The 22,446-nt window shown below is 35.4% G+C and overlaps 2 protein-coding genes across 3 annotated transcripts in view; both read left to right on the top strand.

The window, feature by feature from the left end:
• Positions 1–6,708: 6,708 nt before the first annotated feature.
• Positions 6,709–19,465, top strand: sh3bgrl3 (SH3 domain binding glutamate-rich protein like 3). Its single transcript, XM_059350064.1, has 3 exons — positions 6,709–6,845; positions 13,616–13,783; positions 16,032–19,465. The coding sequence occupies exons 1-3, from the start codon at positions 6,801–6,803 to the stop codon at positions 16,095–16,097; spliced, it is 279 nt and encodes a 92-aa protein (XP_059206047.1). The 5' UTR covers positions 6,709–6,800; the 3' UTR covers positions 16,098–19,465.
• Positions 19,466–20,852: 1,387 nt separating this feature from the next.
• The window catches only part of trappc9 (trafficking protein particle complex subunit 9), a 302,989-nt gene continuing 301,395 nt past the window's right edge, over positions 20,853–22,446 (top strand). Inside the window, exon 1 of one of the 2 annotated variants that reach the window (XM_059349529.1) lies at positions 20,853–20,954. In XM_059349529.1, the coding sequence (XP_059205512.1) occupies positions 20,898–20,954 (57 nt within the window). In that variant the 5' untranslated portion in view covers positions 20,853–20,897. Of the gene's footprint in view, positions 20,955–21,792; positions 21,896–22,446 lie in introns of those variants that run through there. The other variant, XM_059349531.1, reaches the window with a different exon arrangement.

Raw genomic sequence — 22,446 nt, 5'->3', positions numbered from 1 at the left:
GACTCTGTGCATAATTAGCCATGCTGCTTTCAGCTGCTGACATTGTGCTCAGTTAGCGACGGTGAACGTCACCTCCAGAGTCTCGAAATCTTTCTGGGGCTAACTTGTATTGGAGACACGCAGAGTGAGCGGATTTTTGAGAGGGTGTGGCCTGAGACGTTTCGGCGAGTGAGACCCGTTCCGGGTATTGGTCTGTAGAGGAAACGCCCTTTTTGAAAACAAGCTCTCCTGAGTAGTGACATCCCTTACACCGTTAAGAGAAAACATTTCACGTTTCATTTTTTCTTTTTACAACAATAAATCAACAATCCAAAAAATATATATATATTTTAAAAAATTAATAAATCATATCATTTTTTTTATTTTTATTTTTTCTCATTAGCCTAGGTGAAGCACTGCCAACCCTGCCTCACCTGACTGCACATCACTGGAGACAGACAACCATTCACGCTCTTATTCACTTCTACGGACAATTTAGAGTCACCAGTTAAACCAAAGCTGCATGTCTTTGGACTGTGGGAGGAAGCCAGAGGACCCGGTGAGATCCCAGGCTGACATGGGGAGAACATGCAAACTCCACACAGAAGAGCCGCAACCCTCTTGCTGTGAGACGAGAATGCCAACCACTACACAACCATGTAGCCCACCCAAGAACAAAGTATATTTATCCCAATTGTCAGAATGTTGCTGGACCAATTTGTTGCTGGATCAACCATGAGGTTGAAATTTTTTGATTAATAGTAGTGATGGCCAAATGAAGCTGCATGAACCATTTTCTGGCACTGTCTGTTCAACAATAGGTTGAAAGCTCACTGCCATTCCTTGGACCTTTATAATTCAACTAATGGCTCATGAAGCTTAACTTGTTCATCACTTAACAGTATCATGTCCTGACACTATTAGATGGGTGACCATGAAATTTTGGATATTCACTGTACCTTGACTATGAATTATTATATCAGTTTTGGCCATCCCTTATCCCCGGTCCCTCACATAAGTCCATCAGTTCATATAAACATAGTAAAAATTATAGCAGCTTAGCGTCAACATTGTCATTGTGAGCATGTTAGCCTCCTGACATTTAGTTCAAAGCATCACTGTGCCTAAGCCTCACAGAGCTGTTAACAAAACTGTAGTCTTCTTGCCACACACCTCAGAATGAGACAGATTTAGCAGAAGGCTTAAAAAATAACTCCAATAATATTTTAAGACACAAGAGACAGAATTGGGGCATCAAGAATATTTTTAGAAATATTACATCTCTAGACTTTCAGGTGTGGGGTGGTGAAGACTGCTCCTCCACTGTTATGGCCACACACACTGCAAGGCTCACTATGTGCTGAGTTTGTGGCTGCTGGCCCGGAACACTAAATCTTAAAGAAGGGATGAAGACTTCTGCGCCCCAGTGGATTCTTTCTCTAGAGGGGTTTGTCTGCAGACAGCAGGCTCAGAGTAGAGTCCACCCATGGTTAGAAAAACCCTGTTAATGGTAGTCGTTACTTTTGTCAAGATAAGCCTGTTCTGCTGTGGCTGTGTATCCTCCAGAGGTGGGGCCAAGTCATTGTTTCGCAAGTCACAAGTAAGTCTCAAGTCTTTTCCCTCAAGTCCCAAGTCAAGACCGACAAGTCTCAGGTCAAGTCCCAAGTTTTACAGTTTGAGTTTCGAGTCCTTTCAAGGCCTTTTACCTACAGAGTAATAACATTTACACGGATTATGAATGCTTTTAAAATCTGTATTTATTTATCAAAACTTGTTTTTGCAAGAAGATTCTTTTTTTGTTTTGAAAAAACAAAAAAACAAGTGCATAACAAGAGCATATTTTGCTATAACCAGTTCCACAGCAGCTTCTGTCCTGTCTTGTCTCATCTCTATATTGTCTGTTTTTTTTCTCTCTCTCACTAATTTAGCATTGCTGCTAGCAAAGTTACTTAGCTGAGAAGCTAGCGTTAGCGTTTAGTTAAAACATACTGTTATTTGTGCAACTTCAAATGTCGGACCAAGTTAGAAGTTGTTGCGTCTCCATCTGTAATCTTCGACCTTGGCATGTTTTGCAGACTGCAATTTGTTTTTTGTTGACCGCTTTGTAGTTTTTTTTACCCGAACAAAACTATTTTTGGTATAATTTTTGCCAATTGGCAAATTGACCGTTCTTCTTCATTGGTTGTCCTGCAATTTGATTGGATGGATGCTGTTGGATCAAAATAACGTGGATGGAATTTGATTGGCACACAGCGAGAGACACACACATTTACACACAGAGAGAAAGAGCGCTCCTTAGTAACAGACTTTTTTAATCTTTGGGTTTTGGGGAAAGTAGCAAGTCTTTTCAAGTCAAAAGGCTCAAGTCCAAGTGAAGTCACAAGTCACAAGCTATTACATTTACATTTAGATTTAGTCATTTAGCAGACGCTTTTATCCAAAGCGACTTACAGGAAGAAAAAAGCAAACAATCAAGGTATAGTGCAATAAGAGCCATTAGTGCAGCAATAAGTGCTAGTGACAATTCTTTAAGGAGAAGAATTATCGTGTGGTGCTAGGAGAGAAGATGCTCTCTGAAGAGTCTTCAGGAGTTTTTTAAGTCCAAGTTGAGTTGCAAGTCTCTTAAAATTTTGTCAAGTCGAGTCAAAAGTCATCAAATTCCCAAATCGAGTTTGACTCCAAGTCATGTGACTCGAGTCCTCACCTCTGGTATCCTCATCTTCTGGATTTAGTGATTGGGAGAAAACTTCAATATGGCCAAAAAAAGGGTCAAAACCCCAAAACCAGGGCAATTACACACCTGAATTAACTCAATAATGAAGTCCATGCAGCAATGAAATATTTCTGAAATGAAATGAACTGTCCACCACCTTTATCAAACGTTGTTGTCTCTGGCATTTCTTGTAAACAACTGCTAAACTACATATCCTGATTTAATACTGGTTTGTACCATGGAAAGCCCATCAGCTTGACAAGCAGGTTTGCAGACAAGAATGAACGAGTGTTTCATAATCAGGGCTATAAAATTCATTTTCAATTCATTCAACCCTTTTTTTTCAAAACTCATTTTTGAAGATGTAAAAAACCTGGAGAAGTTATTCCAGCCTTGATCTGTGAATACAACTTCCAACGTTTTGTTCACTGCTGTGTGAGGGTTTGTAGACAGGGACAGGTGGACACTGACCGCCTTACAAAGGTCTGTGCGGTATTTATTTTATGAGAAGATATGGTTTTCTTATCACTGTCAATAAAGCAACAGAAGAAACTGATTGGTACACATAGTATTATAAACAAAGCAAATAATCAGTTTTTAGCTTAAATTAATTTTTTTGATTAGAGTAGATTGTCCAAAATAACTGGAATAAGTTGATGATCAACAAACCCAGTAACATGTACAGTACATCTTGCAGTATTTTACTTTCGGATTTGATATTGCTGAGATACCATAATGCTGAGATGAGTTAAATGGTGTTTCTCATATGATACTTAATATTTATTTGTATGTCAAAGACCCTTAGGCCTATAACACCCACACAGACTTTGCCACAATGCTGTTGGCACATGCACAAAGGTGTGTCTATCACTTTCATTCTCTCTCACTCTGTCTCTTTTTCTCTGTCACACACAGCCACACCAAGGTTATAGTAGTTTGCTAGTTCTAATTTGTTTTTATTTTTTGGAAAATGCTTAGTTTTAGTTTAGTTGTTATTAGTTTTAGTGTTAGTTTTAGTTTTTTGTAATGGGGTATTTGTTGGGTGATTAAATAAGGTCACAATAAATGTTGCCTTGACTTCCTTTGTCTGATCTATCTCAGCCCCAATAAGTTTATTAAGTCATAAAACCAGATAGATGAAATAGATTTCATATCAACCAAAAAGGTTTACGTATGAAAAAAGTTGACAAAGAGGAAAACGAAGGACATTTTCACTATGATTTTAGTTAGTTTTGTAACCACAAAACACACCCACACACCCACACACACACACACACACACACACACACACACACACACACACACACACACACACACACTGGTGTATATTTCTCTTTCAAAGAAGCAGTGTTTGGATCTCATATAGGTAACTGTATCTGGCTGGCGTAATTGATTCATTGCAGGCAGCCTCAGTGTTGTCTATAGGGTTTTGCATGTGTGTGTGTGTGAATGTGTGTGTGTGTGTGTGTGTGTGAGAGAGAGAGAGAGAGACAGAGTAATTTTCTGAAAGCGGGATGAAGCAGAACAAACTAAATTAGATAGAAAGACAAGAAAAAAATGTTTCATGTTCCGAAGAAAATGAAGAAGAAAGAGAAGAAAGTATGGTAGAAGTGAAAATGAATGAAGTATGAATAAAGTTCTGCACTGTCTCTTTAAACGGAGCAGCCAGTAGTGGTCCTCAGTGTAGAGGGAGAATAGAGTCAAGTTTACCACAATAAAACTATTCATTTCCTGTCATCGTTGCCAGTACAACAAAACATTTATTGACATCAATAAGAGGCTGTCCATAGATTAAAGGCTAAGCTGATGATCAGCTTATGTGAGAAAATATCTCATTATTGATTAACCTGCCAATTATTTTATCAATTAATTGTTTAGTCTATAAAATGTCTGTCCCCCAAACAATTGCAATCCTCCTAGCTGAGATGCTGATTATGGGGAATGTGCGGCTTTTGCTTTGACAATTATTGTTAATTCAACAACTATCAAAATGATTGTATTCTTCTTTTTCTGTTGATCAACTTATCACTTAATCAAGTAACTGTGTCAACTCTAGATCTCTTTGCTACTTCTTACTACGCATTACTATGTCTTTTTTTTAAATTATTTATAATTTAGGTTGTTTCCTGAATTAGCAGCCCTACTAGTGGTAGGGCAATGTTAGTCAATGATAGTCAATGTTGGGGAAGGGTTGCATTTTGGTTTGGCTTAGGCAATAAACTTAAATAGGGGTTGTTATAAGTTGCACAAACAACATTTGGGGTCGTTGTGTAGGGGTAAGACTGTCCCTGAACCCTCTGGGGTCTATGATTGTGCCGTCTTGATCAGATCATGTGACGTTTAACAAAAAAAACTAGGTCACATGGAGCGCTGCTATCAACTTCACTCCAAAGTACAGACTTGAAACTTTCTCCCAATTTTTATTTGACATTGTTCGGTCATGTAAAACTAAATAGATGATAGTACAGAAATATTTGAGCGTTGGTGTAGCTCTCTGTGTTATTTTGCACTAATTTGTTTTGAAGAGTTGCAGCTAACAATGAAAAAAAGCCTATACATAAACATGTTTTTATGGGACTTTTTTGTATATAGTTTTATTATATTTAAATTTTTACCTTTTTATATGTTCATATTTATATATCCTATGTTTACATTTTCAAGTTCCAAAACAGTTCATTGAGCATATTTGTGGTTTTTATGTAGTAAATAGTATAATTTTTCAACTCGGATTTCATAATTTTTGGGCTGATAAAGTAGGTTAAAGTGAGAAAATAATTGTCAGATCATATAGGTGAAGAAAAAATGGATACCAAATGGGTATAGTAAACATTTTTTATGTGGTACATGAAGGGCAAAATCACAAGTATTCAAAAATGGCCAAAATAGGCTCTGAGCCCAGAGGGTTAATTAGGTGGTCTTCTCCTTGTGTCACAGCAACACAGAAAATCAGGGGACATGTGATATTTTCACAAAAGAATAGTACAAAGTAGGGTTGGGTCATTGTGTGCAAAACTCCCTCCTCCCATTGACGCTCCTAAGCATCGTCAGTAGTCTGTTCAATAGTCAAGGCTGGAGGGGCAGTTGGTTCGACTTGTGAACCTTCACAGAACCTAATGACGTAATAAGCCACATCATGATGTCACTATATATCTTTAAAATTCAACATGACAGTGTTTTTTGGGCAAAAAAACCCCCCAATTGGCCCAGGCCTATTATTAAAGTATGCATTCGCCCTTACAATAAGCCTAATATGAGGCTTTGGCACTCCAGGTCAATTAAATCTTGCGTTTATGTTCCAGAGCTAAATACTTTTTCTATGAAAAGACTTTGAAAGATAGTCACTTCATTTGATTTATGTTGGAACTATTCTTTGGAACAGGTTACCTGGCCCACTCAAATCAGTCAGAAGCATAAGCAGTTTAAAACAAAACTTGAAAAAATGGTTTGGACGCCAATTTTAGACTGTTGGCAATTTGTATTTGTCATGTATATTTGAAACTGTAATTTATGTTTGTTTGTATCTTATGAATGATGTTTGTATGTATGTATGTATGTATGTATGATACATGTTTCATGTATGTATGATATGCTGCTACTTGCCCCTGTCTCCTGCCCTATAGGGACCACAATGGAAATAAGCCTCGGGGCTTTATTGTGTCATCCCTGACTATTTTTATTTATTTATTTATTTATTTTTTTTATGTATGGCACAGGTTGCTGCTTCATATTTTTATATCAAGAATGGTCACAATCAATCAATCAATCAATCAATCAATCAATCAATCAATCAATCAATCAATCAATCAATCAATCAATCAATCAATCAATCCGCTGTGCTCCAGGGCCTCAAACAGGTAATTCCATGTTTACTTGCTCTTTTTATTCCTCTGCATTAGATTGTTCAAATAATACAGCGATGCAAGGTATATACAGATAGTATTTACTTTATACATTTTTATTCGCTTTGATGTGAAAATATGTCTTTTATTTTGAAAACCCTGTCAAACTTCCTTAGCTGTTAATCGATAAGCGTTAGCTTGACACCAACGAGAGAAAGCTACTGGCGACCAGAGGCAGATACACAAAGGCAGAGGAAGGACCTGCAGCAATGGGGATCAAACTGTACTACACCACCGTTACTGCCTCTCGGACGGTGAGTCGAGCCCTAGTTTAATGAATGTATCGTTGTGTTTGTGTTTAGAGGTCCGGAGTCAGATCTAACAATGCTCGGTCCAACAGACACACCCAGCACCCTATCAGTAGGAGCCTCCTCTGACTAACGGGGCAGTGGGCCTATGCTGCTCAGCGCCCATTGAGATCATTACTGTAACGTCAGCATTAGCAGGTTGGAGGCTTAATGAAAATGAAAGCTATCAGTTGTACATGTAACGTTAACAGCGTTAACACATTAACGATCTGCAGAGACAACCCGGATGTATGATCCACCTCGACACCGTTATCTCGCTATGTTAGAGAGGAGAAGTAGGTTTAGCTATTAGATGTTTTTGCAGAAATGTATCCCAAATATGGACCGTGTTAATTATCTTAAACAGTGACACTGTCATAGTGTCATTTTGGTACATAAGACTGGCCGGAAAAGCGAACTATAGCGACCATATGTATCCGTTTCCTGTGTGGAGAACTGTGCGCCAAACTTAATGTAAAAATCTGTCACTTTAAGGTTACCATGGTTATGGCACATAGCTGTACATTGTGATGTTGAGGCCATAAAACAATATGTGTTTATTGTTTCTGCATACATCAAATGCACTAAACAACACTTGTTTTTTATTTTTTTATTTTATTATTATTGTTATTATTATTATTATTTTCAACATTTTTCCAATACTCATTTTATTGGTTTTTCATTTTTATTAGCACAAACGTTAATAAAAACAAAAAACAACAACAATTCAGACAAGAAAGCACAAAACAAAACAAAAGAAGTCCCCCCTCAAACTAACAGTTTCTATTTATACATAAAATAAGTAAGTAAATAAATAAAAAGACGACAGGAGACAGGTAAACGAAGAGCACATACACAAAATAAATGAAAGGGCAGACAGTCCTCATCTTCCAGGGACAAATGGAGAGTTCTAGCTTCTGTAAAAAGGAATGCAATGGTTCCCAGATCCTCCTGAACTTGTCCTATTTGTGATTAAGGTCATGAGTCAACTTCTCGAGAGGAATAAGAGCAGAAATCTGTGATACCCGCATGTCGACTGTAGGGATCAACAGCACTTGTTTTAAAGGAATTTCATATTTTATAAGTAGGACACTTGCTCAATCCTCCGTAGGTTGGTGTCAATCGAGCATGGGATCCAGGATTCAAATATGAAAGTAATTGAAGTGAGAGCTGCCTGGGGGTGTATGTGAGCCGAATTCACCAATAGACTCTGTCTAGACTCTGTCATCCAGAAAAAGCCCATTCTTTCATGCTCTGTTAGCTTATTAGCAGTATACTCTTAAGTAGTGTGACTTTGTAGTGAAGTTTTGCCACATAGTCATAGAATATATGAGGAGGAATGGATTGGAACAGGTTGACATCCAGACTGTCTGCAGACATAAAAACTGATGCTGTAAAACACAATATCCGTTGTAGCAACTATTTTTGCAGCACTATGAAAACATTTTTTGGCAAAGCATTGGGATTAAACATCTGGTACCCATTAGGCGTGAGGAATTCATGCAGTGAGAAAGTTTTGTGACGTGCACCAGCTTTTAACCCTTTCCTGCTGTAAGGCAGCCAGGTAACCTGCAGATTTCAGGTTTACTGAAGAAGACTTGGAGGAAGATTTAGATTGGATACAAGCAGCTGACTACTGGCTTCAATTATTCCATTCTGCCTTCCCTATATTTTATGATTTTAAAATGATTTCTCTTTTATTTTTCACATACAGTCCAAGGTTATTATAGTTAACGAAATAACGAAAACTAGAATTGAAAAAACATTATCGTTGACTGAAATAGAAATAAAAACTTGACTAAAAGTTAACTAAAATTATAGTGAAAATGTCTTTCGTTTACATCTTTGTCAACTTTTTTCATACGTAAACCTTTTTGGTTGATATGAAATCTATTTCATCTATCTGGTTTTATGACTTAATAAACTTACTGGGGCTGAGATGGATCAGACAAAGGAAATAAAGGCAACATTTATTGTGACTTTTTTTAATCTCGCACCCAACAAATACCCCATTACAAAAAGTAACTAACACTAAAACTAATAAAAACTGAAACTTAACTATAACTAGCAAACTAACTCTAAAAACTAATTCAAATTAACTGAATTTGAAAACAAAAAAAAACACAACAAAATTAAAACTAAAACTAATGAAAAAAAACAAAACTATTATAACCTTGATACAGTCATAAAAAACAGAGAGCAAAAGGTTAACTTCAAATAATTTGAGATAAAGTAAAGACAATCTCTTTATTATGAATTATTTTAATGTAGGGCAACTAATGCCTTTTTTTAAATTATTGATAAATGTGCATGTGAATAGTTTTCTAAATAAAATGCCAGTAAGTAGTGTAAAAAAAAAAAGTTTATTTGCATAGAGCGCAAATGGGATGTTCTATCTGACCAACAGTCCAAAAATCCAAAGTTTGAAAATGTTTGGCCTTTTTCGCTTAAAAAAGATGACTAAAATACAGAAGAGGATTAGGGTCAGGTAGGAGAAAAAAATAATGAGAGGAGGACATTTTCTTTCATTATTTTTATTATTTTTATTCAACCTTTATTTAGCCAGGAAATATCCCATTGAGATTAAGAACCTCTTTTTCAAGGGAGCCCTGGCCAAGAGGCAGCAAACACAAACTACAGTTACATATTTACATAAGACACGTTATGAGAAACAAGTGCATATTGTGGAATTGGCCTCAATAACTCTCAGTTTGGATTTAAAAGTGCTCAAAGAAATTAAGTCAGTTTGTTTCCAGTCTTTCTGTAGCATATTCCAGCATAAGGTGCAGAGTAAACAAATGCCCTTTTAACCAACTCCGTACAGCAGAAGGGACAGAAAGCAACAACTGATCCTGTGAATGAAGAGAATAAGATCCAGCATGTCTCACAGTAATTAAGGTGCAAATGTATGAAGGCAGCAGTCCTAATATTGCCTATAAATTAAAGTATACCAGACTAGCCCTTGGAGGGGCCAGGGCAGGCCATCCTACCCCGGAGTATAATTCACAATGGTGAATGGACATTATGCAGTCCAAGATAAAGAAAATCACCGGAAAAAGTGTCGAATACAGTTGAAATACGATTTTGAGGAAAAAAAAGTCACTTTTTTGTGTTCGATAAAGTTGGAAAGATATTCACAGATTGGTCTTTCCCGTGCTGAGGAACATTGTTTTCTATCCCAACAGTTATTTAGGCTGCAACTACAACCTGATTTCCATCAATGTCATAAAATGAACAATAAGCACAATATTTAAGGGTGTAGTAGAACTAAAATCCTCCTACACATAAATGAGTTATTCTTGGTTGTAGGTAGGGCTGGGTAATATGGACCAAAAGTCATATCCAGATAAATTTAGGCTGAATATCGATGTACAATATATATTCCGATATTTTTATCGCAAAGTGAGAGCAAATGTTTAGTCAGTGTCAAATATGACATGTCGCAAATAGTTTTATTGTAACCGGTTATTCAATTGAACATAAATACTGTATAACAACAAGAGAACCTTTTTTTTTAAATCAAAGCTCCATTTAAATAAAAAATATCTTAAATAAAAATGGCCTATGAAATAAAATAAGCCAGTCATTTTACGAAATAAATATATTTATATGAGAAAAAGAATAATGAACATTACAAAATAACTAAATATGACATTAACTAACATGACGATTTGAACTATATCGATATATGCGATGGACTAATTCCATTTCACATTTAAAAGTATATCGATCTTTTATATCGATGTATCACCCAGCCCTAGTTCTAGGTTTCTACAACTATTGTCTTGGGATCTGCTTTTATGTAGTTTTTGTTAATATTTTGGACATATATTAGCCGTATTGAGGAAAATCAGGTTATAGCTTGCAGTCTACTTTACTGTACACAAAAAGTGACTTCACTCTCGACATTTCGAGTTTTTTCGTGAAGTGCATAATTAATTTTATTATTAATCTACTAGTTGCTGCAACTCTATTTGAATGTATGTCATTTGTGAAACTATTTTTTTTTAAATTTAGACTATAGCAAGACCATGCTTACTATTCTAAAACAACAACATTAGGGCTACAACTAACGATTATTTTCATTATTGATTAATCTGTCGATTAATTAATTAATTAATTAATAAAAAACGATTAATCCATTAGTTGTTTGGTCAGTAAAATGTTGAAAAATATTAATCAGTGTTTCCCAAACCACAAGATGACGTCCTCAAATCTCTTGTTTTGTCCACAAACCAAAGAGATATCAGTTTATTGTCATAAAGCAACAAATAAACCAGAAATATTCACATTGAAGAAGCTGAAATCAGAGAATTTGGACTTATTGTCTTTAAAAAACTGCTCAAACCAATTATTCGATTATCAAAATAGTTGATGATCCATTTAATAATTGATTATTGTTCGATTAATCGAATAATTGTTGTAAAAGCGAAAGAATATATCCAACTAATACACAAAAGTGAACTTTTAGCTTTGCTCCCTCTCTTAATACTGCTAATAAATTATTCTCCAAAAGGTCTGATGTGTTATATTAGTACATGCAGCACTTAAACACACCTAAAAATCTCACTCAAAGGTCATATTTAAAATGTAATTACTCCCTTTGAAAATATTGTGTCCAGTTTTAGCTAGTTTGTCAACGGCTGTGCTCGTCACGTGAGTCTCAGAGGTTTTAAAGCAGTTCCCCTTTCCACATTAAGGACACGACACTGGCCTTGCAACAGCTGTGGGGAACTAAATGCCAGCTTGTGTGTTTCCAGTTAGGTGTGGTCACTTTGACAAAACCCCCTCCCAACTTCCTCACTCGCCCAAAAAGATAGCAGACCGTTCACGAGGTCTATTAATCATCAGCCCAGAGCCAGATAAAACCTCTGCTTTTTAACCCATTGAAGCCTGGAAAGCGTTTACGTCGTTTTGTAGTATTTGTATAAGCTCTCAAATACTTTTTGAATTTCATTTCTATCTGCTACAGAGGCTGGAAAATCTATTATTTAGTAGAAGCGCTGACACTTCTGTTGAATTTCCAGAAAAACTTCAGGTTTAGGGGCTTATTTTAAAATCGCCCAGAGGTTTTACAGGAAGTTTTAGGCGTCAATGGGTTAAAGGCACAGCCTGAAGAAGAAGTGTTTTTTTTCTGTCACAGCTCTGCCTTGAAAATGTCTACGTCCTTGCCCTTGAGGAGAAATAATGTTACAGTCCATGAAAGTTGGTGAATAGCCTTCTTCTTATTATTCATCATCACACTGATGGCTGACGGAGATGGTTTCTGTCATTTTAGGTCGTTTTTATCGTGCTGATGCTGTTTAAGTGTTAATTTTTCTGATAAGTTTTGTGTTCAGACTCTGGCTCGTAATGACGCCACCAGGGCTGCATCCGTCTCTCGGATATTTTGACTTAATTTTTTATTCAGTGGGAGTAGGGCTGGTTGATATATCGATATAAAAGATCGATATATTTTTAAATGTGATATGGAATTAGACCATATCGCATATATCGATATAGTTCAATTTTTTTTCTTTCTTTATATATAAATGCTGCCCTTACTAGGGTTTGTCATATTCAGTTTTTTAAATTTTCGTTATTCTTTTCTCATATAAATATATTTATTTTGGAAAAAGATTGGCCTATTTTATTTCATAGGCTAATTTTATTGAAGATATTTTTTTTACTTTAATGTGCACTTTATTGAGCTTTGATTTTTTTTTTATTGAAAAAGTACTCCTGTTGTTATACAGTATTTATGTTCACTTAAATAAACGGTTTTAATAAAACTACTTGTCATATTTAAATTTGACTTTGACTGAACATTTGCTCTCACTTTGCGATAAAAATATCGGGATATATATTGTATATCGATATCCAGCCTAAATAACGGGATATGACTTTTGGTCCATATCGCCCAGCCCTACTTTGTAGTATTCTTTTGTGAAAATATCACATGTCCCAAGATGTTCTGTGTTGCTATGACACAAGGAGAAGACCACCTAATAAAGCAACAGTCTTACCCCCACACAACGACCCCATATGTTGTTTGTGCAACTTAAAACAACCCATATTTAACTTTATTGCCTAAACCAAACCAAAATGCAACCCTTTCCCAACATTGACTATGACCATTAAACCTCTTCCTTTATATATAAATGCTGCCCTTACTGTCATATTTACTTAATTACTGTAATGTTTGTTATTCTTTTCTCATGTGAATACGAATATTTCTGGCTATATGATGCTCTAATATGTTTCAACAGACTATAATTGACCCATTTTAAGCATTTTTTAGGCATTTCAAAATTTGACCATTTTTGACAAAAATAGACATACTATAGTATGACTTTTTTTGTATTTTGTAATTGTATTTTTCAGCTACTTTCGGACAAACTATACCACCATTGGACTATTCTATTTCATAGGCTATTTTTATTTAAGAATTTTTTTTATTTAAATGTGCACTTTATGGAGCCTTGATATAAAAAAAAAAAAAAAAAAGGTACTCCTGTTGTTGTACAGTATTTATGTTCACTTAGATAAACGGTTTCAATAAAACTACTAGTGACATGTCATATTTGGCTTTGACTGAACATTTGCTCTCACTTTGGGATAAAAATACCGGGATATATATTGTATATAGATATCCAGCCTAAATATATCAGGTCCATATCGCCCAGCCCTAAGAGGACGATGTTAAAATAGAGTCTGTGGTTCTCAGCGGTTTCTGAAAGGTGCCGTTTGTTTTGCAGGTGAAGTCTCAACAGGCAGAAGTGATCCGAATCCTTGAGAGTAAAAGCATCCAGTACGAGCTCATCGACATCTCTGTGGGCGGAGAGCTCCGTGACGAGATGAGAAGCAAAGCAGGGAACCCCACAGCAGTCCCCCCACAGCTGTTCAACGAGGACCAGTACTGTGGGGTGAGCAAAGCATGCATACATAACATAACACATAATACATTTTTATTCATTCAAATGTATTTTTTAAATATTTAGATATTTCAGTAAATTTGCCTCAATGACAGCTGATAACCAACAAGAAATGGAGTATACAAATGCCAAAGATATGTTGATAATGGGACAGAGAATGTGCTGTTATATTATATTGTCCAGCAGAGAGCATTTATAGCTTTATATTTTAGCTGTTAATGCTGCTTATGATGCTCACAATTCTCTAACAACCAAATATTAAGGCCCCTCATCAAAAAAAAAAGCCGTAGATCAGTGGAATAATGTGACACTATGACAGAAATGCATTTCTTGCATCCACATGCACGAATATTCATCCAAATACATATGAAAGAGACAAACAAAATTATTTATGTATATAAATGTAAAAGTATGTATGAATGTGAATGTAAAATTCTTTTGACACGCTACAAGAGTTACTTCCATCTCACGTAAATGCAGCGCAAAGTCCAACCTGTGTCTTCATGTATTTTCAGCTTACTATAAGTGCACAGCACCTGTTTACCATTTATGAGGAATGACTTTACATGTCTTCTGCAAAGGTGTAAAAGTTAAATTTTAACTCTTAAGGCAAATCCCCACTGGACGTGTTTTTGAGGGGTTTTTGATGTCCCTCTGCATTTTTTTTTTAATGTCAAGTCTATTTTTGTGGCATTTAGTTAAGCGTTTTCTGCATAGAGAGCTGTTTAAATCACACAAACACCCCGCTGTATATGTGTTTTACTTTTTTATTGACCACATCCACATTAACTACATGCAGATTCCCCTCACTCGCTACAGTGTGTGTGTGTGTGTGTGTGTGTGTGGGATGGTGGTAAATTAAATCAGTCAACACTAGTGCAGTGCCCGTAGGAAGTATGTATTTGTACATTACATACCACTCTACAACGTCTGCAACTCCATAAAACGGTTACTTTTCATAAGGTACGCACATGAACATTGATATTTGCTGGAAACTATTTAAATAATATTGGGAAATCGAACCTTGTTGCGCACTTTAAAACTCTGAAAGATAGGAAGGCTAAATAGACTTACAGATGAGATGAGTCAGGCGTGGAAATCCAGTGGTCCTGGGGTCCTTTTTGACCCCAAATCATTTTCAACATATGATTAATATAGGTATAGGTATAGGTATAGGTATACTTTCATATAATTGCTTGAAATTTTCAGCATATGTGCCCCTCTGCATCCTTTATAGAAAATATACATTTTTCAACTTTCTTCATACTTCTTCTTTTGCTGTCATCTAAAAGTTGAAATAACCTACTCAGTGCATTCCCATCAAGAATTTTTTTCCCACTATTACTATTAAGCTTTAAAAACCCACAGGACTTCCTGCTCAGCAGTAGTTAGACTAGCTGGTAAAGATGGTGGAGTATTTAGCAGGCAAAGACACAGATATTAGTTGGTAGAGACCAAAAACAGAGTGAATATTGAACTTGGACTCATCGGGTGAACACAAACACGACTCTAAATAAATGCCGATGTTGCTCTGGATGTTTAAATAAGCAGCTGTTTACCAAGTTCACCATATCAACTGCAAAGGTCATAATGTGTGTGTGTTTTTTTACAGCCCCCAAGTGGCCAAAAACAGTTCAGAGCTACTTTTAACTGTAAGATACTGGGTCTTAAATAAGGTTGTCACAATACTAAAATTTTCAACTCGATACCGATTCTCAGGAAAATATTAGATACTCGATACCATTTTCGATACCACAAGGATAAAAACAAAGACTCCAAAATTTAACAGAAATATTTTTATTAACAAGAAAAATGCAACATGTAAAAATGAACAGAACCACAGGTTAAATATTTATAATAAAAAACAGTTGTGCTAAAAGAAACTGCAACTATGATAACAAGCTTCAGGTCTGAGGTAGTGCAAAAAATAAATAAATACAATAAACAATAACAATTAGAACAATATTTTGAGGTATATATGAGTAATATTAGCCAAGCTTGATAAAAAAAAAAATAACAATAACTTAACTTAAGCGTTCATTCCTTGGCTAGGTATCGATACTTTTGAAAATGAGTATCGTATCCGGATACAACGTTTTAGTATCGATACTTTTTTGAGTATCGATACTTTTGACAACCCCAGTCTTAAATGACAAGCCTTTGGGTTATGAATTTATACTGTTGTCATATTGGAATGTCTTTGTGTTCTTGTTTGCTGATTGACTCTTTTTCTCCACAGGACTATGAAATGTTTTCTGATGCGGTTGAAGCAGATACAGTGGACCAATTTCTGAAACTGGCGTGAGGAGGACGGAGTGTAATTCTCCATCTTAACCCCATTCCCCCACCACCCACCCTGTGCCCTGATGGGGGCCCTTTATCCAGTCTCTCTCTGCACCACTGGCAGTATCCACTCACTTTCAATGCCATAATGACGAATGCCAAATATCTAAATAATCAGAAGACACACATTCCCCCTACTGCACCATTTGACTTAGTCTTAATGTTTGATTCTGTTTTTTTTTTTCCTGTTCTTTCCTTTTGATCTCCTTGTCCTTTCCCCTGTGACAGGCTAGTGTCTCTAAGTGCTCCTAGTCCACTAGTCAATGGGGTGTCTAAATGTGCGGTAATTAGGTTGACTAATCTTGGTCACGGCCACATGATCGCTGGAGATTAAGCTAATCCGCTGGATGACAACATTTAACCCAGAATCTTCCTGATCCTCTGCAGACCAAACACACATCATCACTCAGTCTTAAATACTTTGTCGTCTTTTTCTGTAGCCTTCAAGTTCCCATGTTGTACATGACCTCACATTATTTGTACTTCACATGGATGCAAACGCATACGGTAGTAGCAAGGACCGTGATGTCCTTAAACCCAATTAATTAAGAGTTATAGCAGCTAAATGATGCCTTTTTTTGTAATTTTGGCCCACTGGTCACCCTATCTAATAACATATGACAAGAGGTTTGGTTCTTAAGTGGGAACACACTGCAGTCCTGGACTCATCAGACCTGTTTCGAGGGGTGATTATGCCGCCAAATGTGTATTTTCGGACACATTTTAAGGATACAAATAAATTAAATAAATTAAATTAAAAGAGCAGTGTGTAGGAATTAGGGTGAGCAGTTTGTTGTAATCTGCAACCTCACCACTAGATGGCACTAAATCCAACACACTGGGCTTTTCAGCCACAAAGTAATATTTGTCTGTGACACAATAAAGGTACCCTGTGTTGTTTTTGTTGTTTTATACAAACAGAAGTAATATTTACATTCAGATGTATTGTCCATGAGGTCTTCCGAAAATCTTGAATGCATTTCCTTACTTACACGATTTAAAATCTATTTTTAGATAGAATGTAACGCATTGTTTACATCCATATCTGCTAGCATGGATCCTTTTGAACATGTTGATACTTTTCTTTGCGCTTTACCGCCACTAGCTCTCCATCTGTGCAGTGTGAAACAGGGACTTACTTGTAGAGCCATTGGTTCATAGTGCTACTAGTGGTCAAAGACTGCACAGGGTGCCTTTAAACTAAACAAATATGAAGCCATGTAAGATTTTCCAAAAATCTGCAATCAAGAATATTTTGGCATAAATTCTCTGTAGACAGTACTTTGTTGACACCAAAAGGTATCGGTGTACATTGCCATTGGCCACAGTGTCTTTTTTTTTATACTACTTAATAATAATACTGAAGAAATCAGACAGAAGTTAGGCTAATTCCAGTAATCTATATATTTACATGTTACAACATGGGCCAACACAAAGGGTTCCTTGACAAGATATTATTTAGTGTGGAAATATTTCATGTGAGTAAATGATATTTACAGGAAACACACAAAGGTAGGGCCATTAACCCTTTGATTCACGACATATTGACACCCCTTCTAATGCACAACAAGGGTCAAAAATGACCCGCATTCATTTCCCATGTTATCTAATGCTTGCTGTGTGTTTCTGTGCTCTATCTTTTGATATCATTTAATTTATGATTGAATATTCCAAGTATTCTTTAAATATCTTGTTTTTGATAACAACAGATCATTATTTTCATTTTGCTTCTCATACTTTATGAAGAGAAAAAGTTTTTGTATTATTACATGCTACTGTTAGAAAAATTGTTCTAACACTACTTAGCCAAGTAGATATATCTACTTGGCTAAGTAGTGTTAGAACAATTTTTCTAACAGTAGCTTGCTAAGCTAACTACTTAGCCAAGAAGTTAGCTAAGTAGTTAGCTTAGCAAGCTAGTTAGCTAACTACTTAGCAAGAACTTAGCTAAGTAGTTAGCTTAGCAAGCTACTTAGCCATGAAATTAGCTAAGTAGTTAGCTTAGCAAGCTGCTTAGCTAAATGCTTAGCCAAGAAGTTAGCTTAGTAGTTAGCTTAAGCTACTTAGCTAAAAAAATGGATTTGGGTCATTTTTGACCCATGTTGTGCATTAGAGGAGTAGTGACAAAAAAAGGGATTTTATAAAAAAAAAATGATTAAAGGAAAACATAAAATAAGGGTGTATGATGATCAAAACAAACTAATAGAGGAAAACCTGGAATACTGAATGATGAAAATAATTTATTGCAAAGATATAGAACATAAAAAACTCATACATATCGGGTCACTTTAAACCCATGTTGTGCATCAAAGGGTTAAAAATGGTTAAAACTGGGAAGCAAACACTCTCATTAGATATGCGACAATGGTCACCAATGGGTCAAACTTATTAGAAAGGTAGTAAATCAGTGGTAGAACATTTCAGTAGTTAGCTGATGAGCAGGATGAACACATTTCTTAATGTCCCAATTGGTGCCAATATATATCTGTAATACGCTTTGCAGGTGGATTTTCACTGTAGTATTAGCACTTACCTGCCATCTTCTACATTTTCCATATTCTGTTTAACTTAGAAGCTTTGTTCATGGCACCGATGGGTGCTCTGTATTGTTGACTGACAGTACAAAAAACGGAAAACATTTAGAAGGGAACATTTCATATTTATTGTAAATGATTAGACGTGAATCTTCCAGCTTTCAACCACGTAGCTTTTCATTGGTTTATTTTCTGTTACAGTTTGCCCTGGGCATGAAGACGCAGTAATGTGACTATGCACTGAAACCCTGCCTTATTCTCAATCCAGACATAAAGGTCAAAGCTGGTGTGCTTAGACTGACCGGACTCACCACATGGGAAAAATGAAGGCTTAATTTATTTGTTTTTACATATGTGCATTCCTTCAGTGAATCGATCTCAGTTGTAATATAATGTCATGTTTTGGTTTGCTTGTCTTTTTAACGAACAAAAAAAAAAAATCAAGAACAACATGGTTTCCCTCTCTTACTCGTAACATCTGTCAAACTTCCCTGCTTTCAAAATTGTGTTGTTATGGTTTGGGATCCCTGGTAATGACAGCCTTCACACACAATGTATGTGCACTGTTTTGTAAGTCGATGGTTGTAGATGTTTGCCTGTTTTTGATGTATATTCACTATGAATCATGTTTTAGACATTCCATGACTCTCTCTCTCTGAGCTCCTGCTTTGCTTTTGGACCAATTCCCCTTGGCCAAAAAAAGAAGAAGATAGGGAATAAAATGCTGTTGTCTTCCAAGAAGATTGTGAAAAGTGATATATGGGTGAAAAAATAAAATAAAATGGAGTTGAATCTACCTGTCTGAACATTATTATATATCCATGAGATCTACCGAAAGCTTGAAACTAAGAAAAAAACTTATGCCTGAATCAACTTTCTCATCTTAAAATAAAATTGAACGTCTATTCTGCCCGACAAAGTCTAACTGCAGTAAGTACGCAAAAGGTAAAACTGAGAAAAACTGCTTTAAAGTTTTTTTTAACATGTTTTAACTGGCCAGTCAAATTGGTTGTATGTAGATAAGTGATATGACACTTATTTTTTACATGTATTGATGTTGTCATTTTTATGCAAAAAAATCAAGAGATTTATTAGACCTTTGACCCCAAAAATTGAGTTACTTCACTCTGTTTTTTTTTGTAAAAGGTTCTAATAGTAATACAAAAACAGAGTGCAGTAACTACAATGTTGTCTTCTTTCAGCTTTTATATTTTGTTTTCAGTGAATAAACATTTTCTAATTGATTTTGTTACGATTTGTGTATTTTAAACTTAATATTGTAAAGTCATGCTATATTTTAGTCTAAATATGATTTTTATTTTTTCCCTGTCAAATAAACTTATAATTTCTATTATTTTTATGTTTAAATCAATATACAGGTATAAAAGCAGGCCGTGGTAAGTGCAATTACTGCTTGGTTTTGAGTTTGATTTTGTGTTTTTTTATATAATTATTTATCTGAAATAAAGCAAAATTGAAATCTGAAACTTCGTCTTTTGAACTTTGAAAGATAAAACAGACATCAAGGTGTTCATTTTTAGTTAGAACTTAATTTTGACCAAAAATGTAGTTACTGCAGTTAGGCTTTGTAGGGCAGTATACATAGTCCTCATCTTAATGAGGAATTTTACAGGGACATTTGTTCACCCACAAGAGGATAAGATATTTCTAATTTGCAAGTCAGTGAGATGACATCTTCCACAGTCAGCATCTGCAGTGTCAGTACATTCATAGCAACATTATGTGTGTGTGACATATTTTTCTGCACCACTGTATACAGACTTTTTATAAATATGTTCTGTTTAATGATGAAATATGACATCAAGTTTGTACTCACAGACCTAGTTTGTTTTTCGAAACTTTTATGTAGAACGATTACATTAATGTGATTGTAATTTCATTCATATAAATGTATCAGTAGGCGGGAAGTCTTGCGCTTAGGTGCAGTACCTCATTTGTTCTTTAGGCGGAGCTGAAGACGCATATTAGACTTCTACCTTCATAGAAGAAGAAAAGCGAGCTACAGCAGGAAACAAGGGTCGTGATTTCAAAATAAAAGCAAAACATGGCTTATTTAACACAGTTGCATATTGTCATCATCTTATGTACTACAAAAAGGAGTTAAATGAGCACACTTTTGGGTAGATGGTGAATGGAAAAATACTGTGCAAATACTACAATACAATAGCATGTGGATACCCAGATGAGAACTTCCCCTACCACACAAGATGACGACAATACTCTGTTGTTGTGGTGTGTGGCAGATGGTGATATTGATTGTTCAGGTGACCTAACTACAATGGTAAAAAAAAAAAGGTGTATTGATTACATCTCTCAATAAGACCATATGCATTTTTTATGTGTTTTTTCCTTATTTATTTTATACCTCGTGTCAGTTTTTATTTTTTATTTTATTTTAATATAACCTTTATTTCACATTCATTTATAGAACACATACAGCAGTTGTGCAGTAACAGAAGTAGCAGGGAAAACATTACATTAATAATATTTGAGAAACATCTAAATAATACAAAAATAAATACATAAATAGAAAATGAAAATAATAACATAATAAGTAATAAAATAATAATAAAAATTATATAAAAAATAAAAAATGGCCAGGGGTCACAAGCAAAAAAAAAAAAAAAAAAACACAAAAGAAAGGTTTCACTTTGGCAAATTTACATTTATGGATGTAAAACTTTGCAAGGATTATAATTAGATGAATTAAATAATATTTTTCAATTTTTCAACTGAAATGTTACTCTGCTAACTAGTCATTTTTAAAAATCAATTTGTCAGGTGAGACTTAATTCTACATATTCATGTGTTCTGCTGACCTCAAAGACTCAAAGTTACAAAAGCTATTTGGAATTAATTAATTGCACCAAGTTAATACTATCTCTTTCCCCCCCTATAACTTGTATCAAATTTCATAGGTCTTTCCAAGAAACGTCTAAATTAAATAATATTATTTTTCAACTGAAATGTTACTCACTTTAAAACCAAAAAGTACATCTTGCAAGAGGAGCTTAAAGTCACAGGTGATATTATCTAAAATAAATCTGCAAATATCTTATAGCCACAGTTTACGGACCATAGACATACGAATAAGACCTTTACTTTGAAAATACCCACCGGATATTTTGTTGATTAGCGTTTGCTTGTGTTTCAAAACATTGGTCCAAATAAGGAAGCTGCAAAACTTGACAGGTTCACTGCTAAGGTAACGTGAGTAAACCTTTTATATTAAAGTCATTGGCTAAAAGGACAAAGAAAAGGCTGACAGAGCTGATATGTGCATTAATGAACTGGTTATTTCACTCAGTTACTGTCTGGAGCAGCCAGTTCATAGGTTAGCTAGTGAAGCTAAGCTAGCTGACAGAAATGTTTGAGGCGACTATATAGCTCAACGTCAGCGGTTTCTGCTGGTGTAAAACTATCATTAATATACAGACCAATGTCGTAATGTAGGGTTGTCAGCCATCACATTTAGCTCACACTGGTTGGTGTTTATGTTAGCAAAGACAACAGCAGGTGTTGCTTTGCTTTGTGGCAAAGGTAGCGTTGTATTTAGTGAGAAAGTTCTAGTTTTTAAATTTTAAAGGAGTCGCTGGAATAAAAGTTGACATCCTTTATACATTAGAGACTCAAAGCAGCACTTTTTCATTCAAACGTCAGAGGCTGTGTTGGAGTCTATGGTTGGAGTAGACGTCACACCAAACACAGCTGTTTGTTATTTACTTATTAACCCTTGTTAGTCCTCCCGTCGACTAT

This window comes from Centropristis striata, chromosome 14 (genome assembly GCF_030273125.1).
Source record: "Centropristis striata isolate RG_2023a ecotype Rhode Island chromosome 14, C.striata_1.0, whole genome shotgun sequence".
Classification (NCBI taxonomy): Eukaryota; Metazoa; Chordata; class Actinopteri; order Perciformes; family Serranidae; genus Centropristis; species Centropristis striata.
The sequence above is the reverse complement of the archived record's forward strand: the minus strand, read 5'-3'. Positions and strand labels throughout refer to the sequence as shown.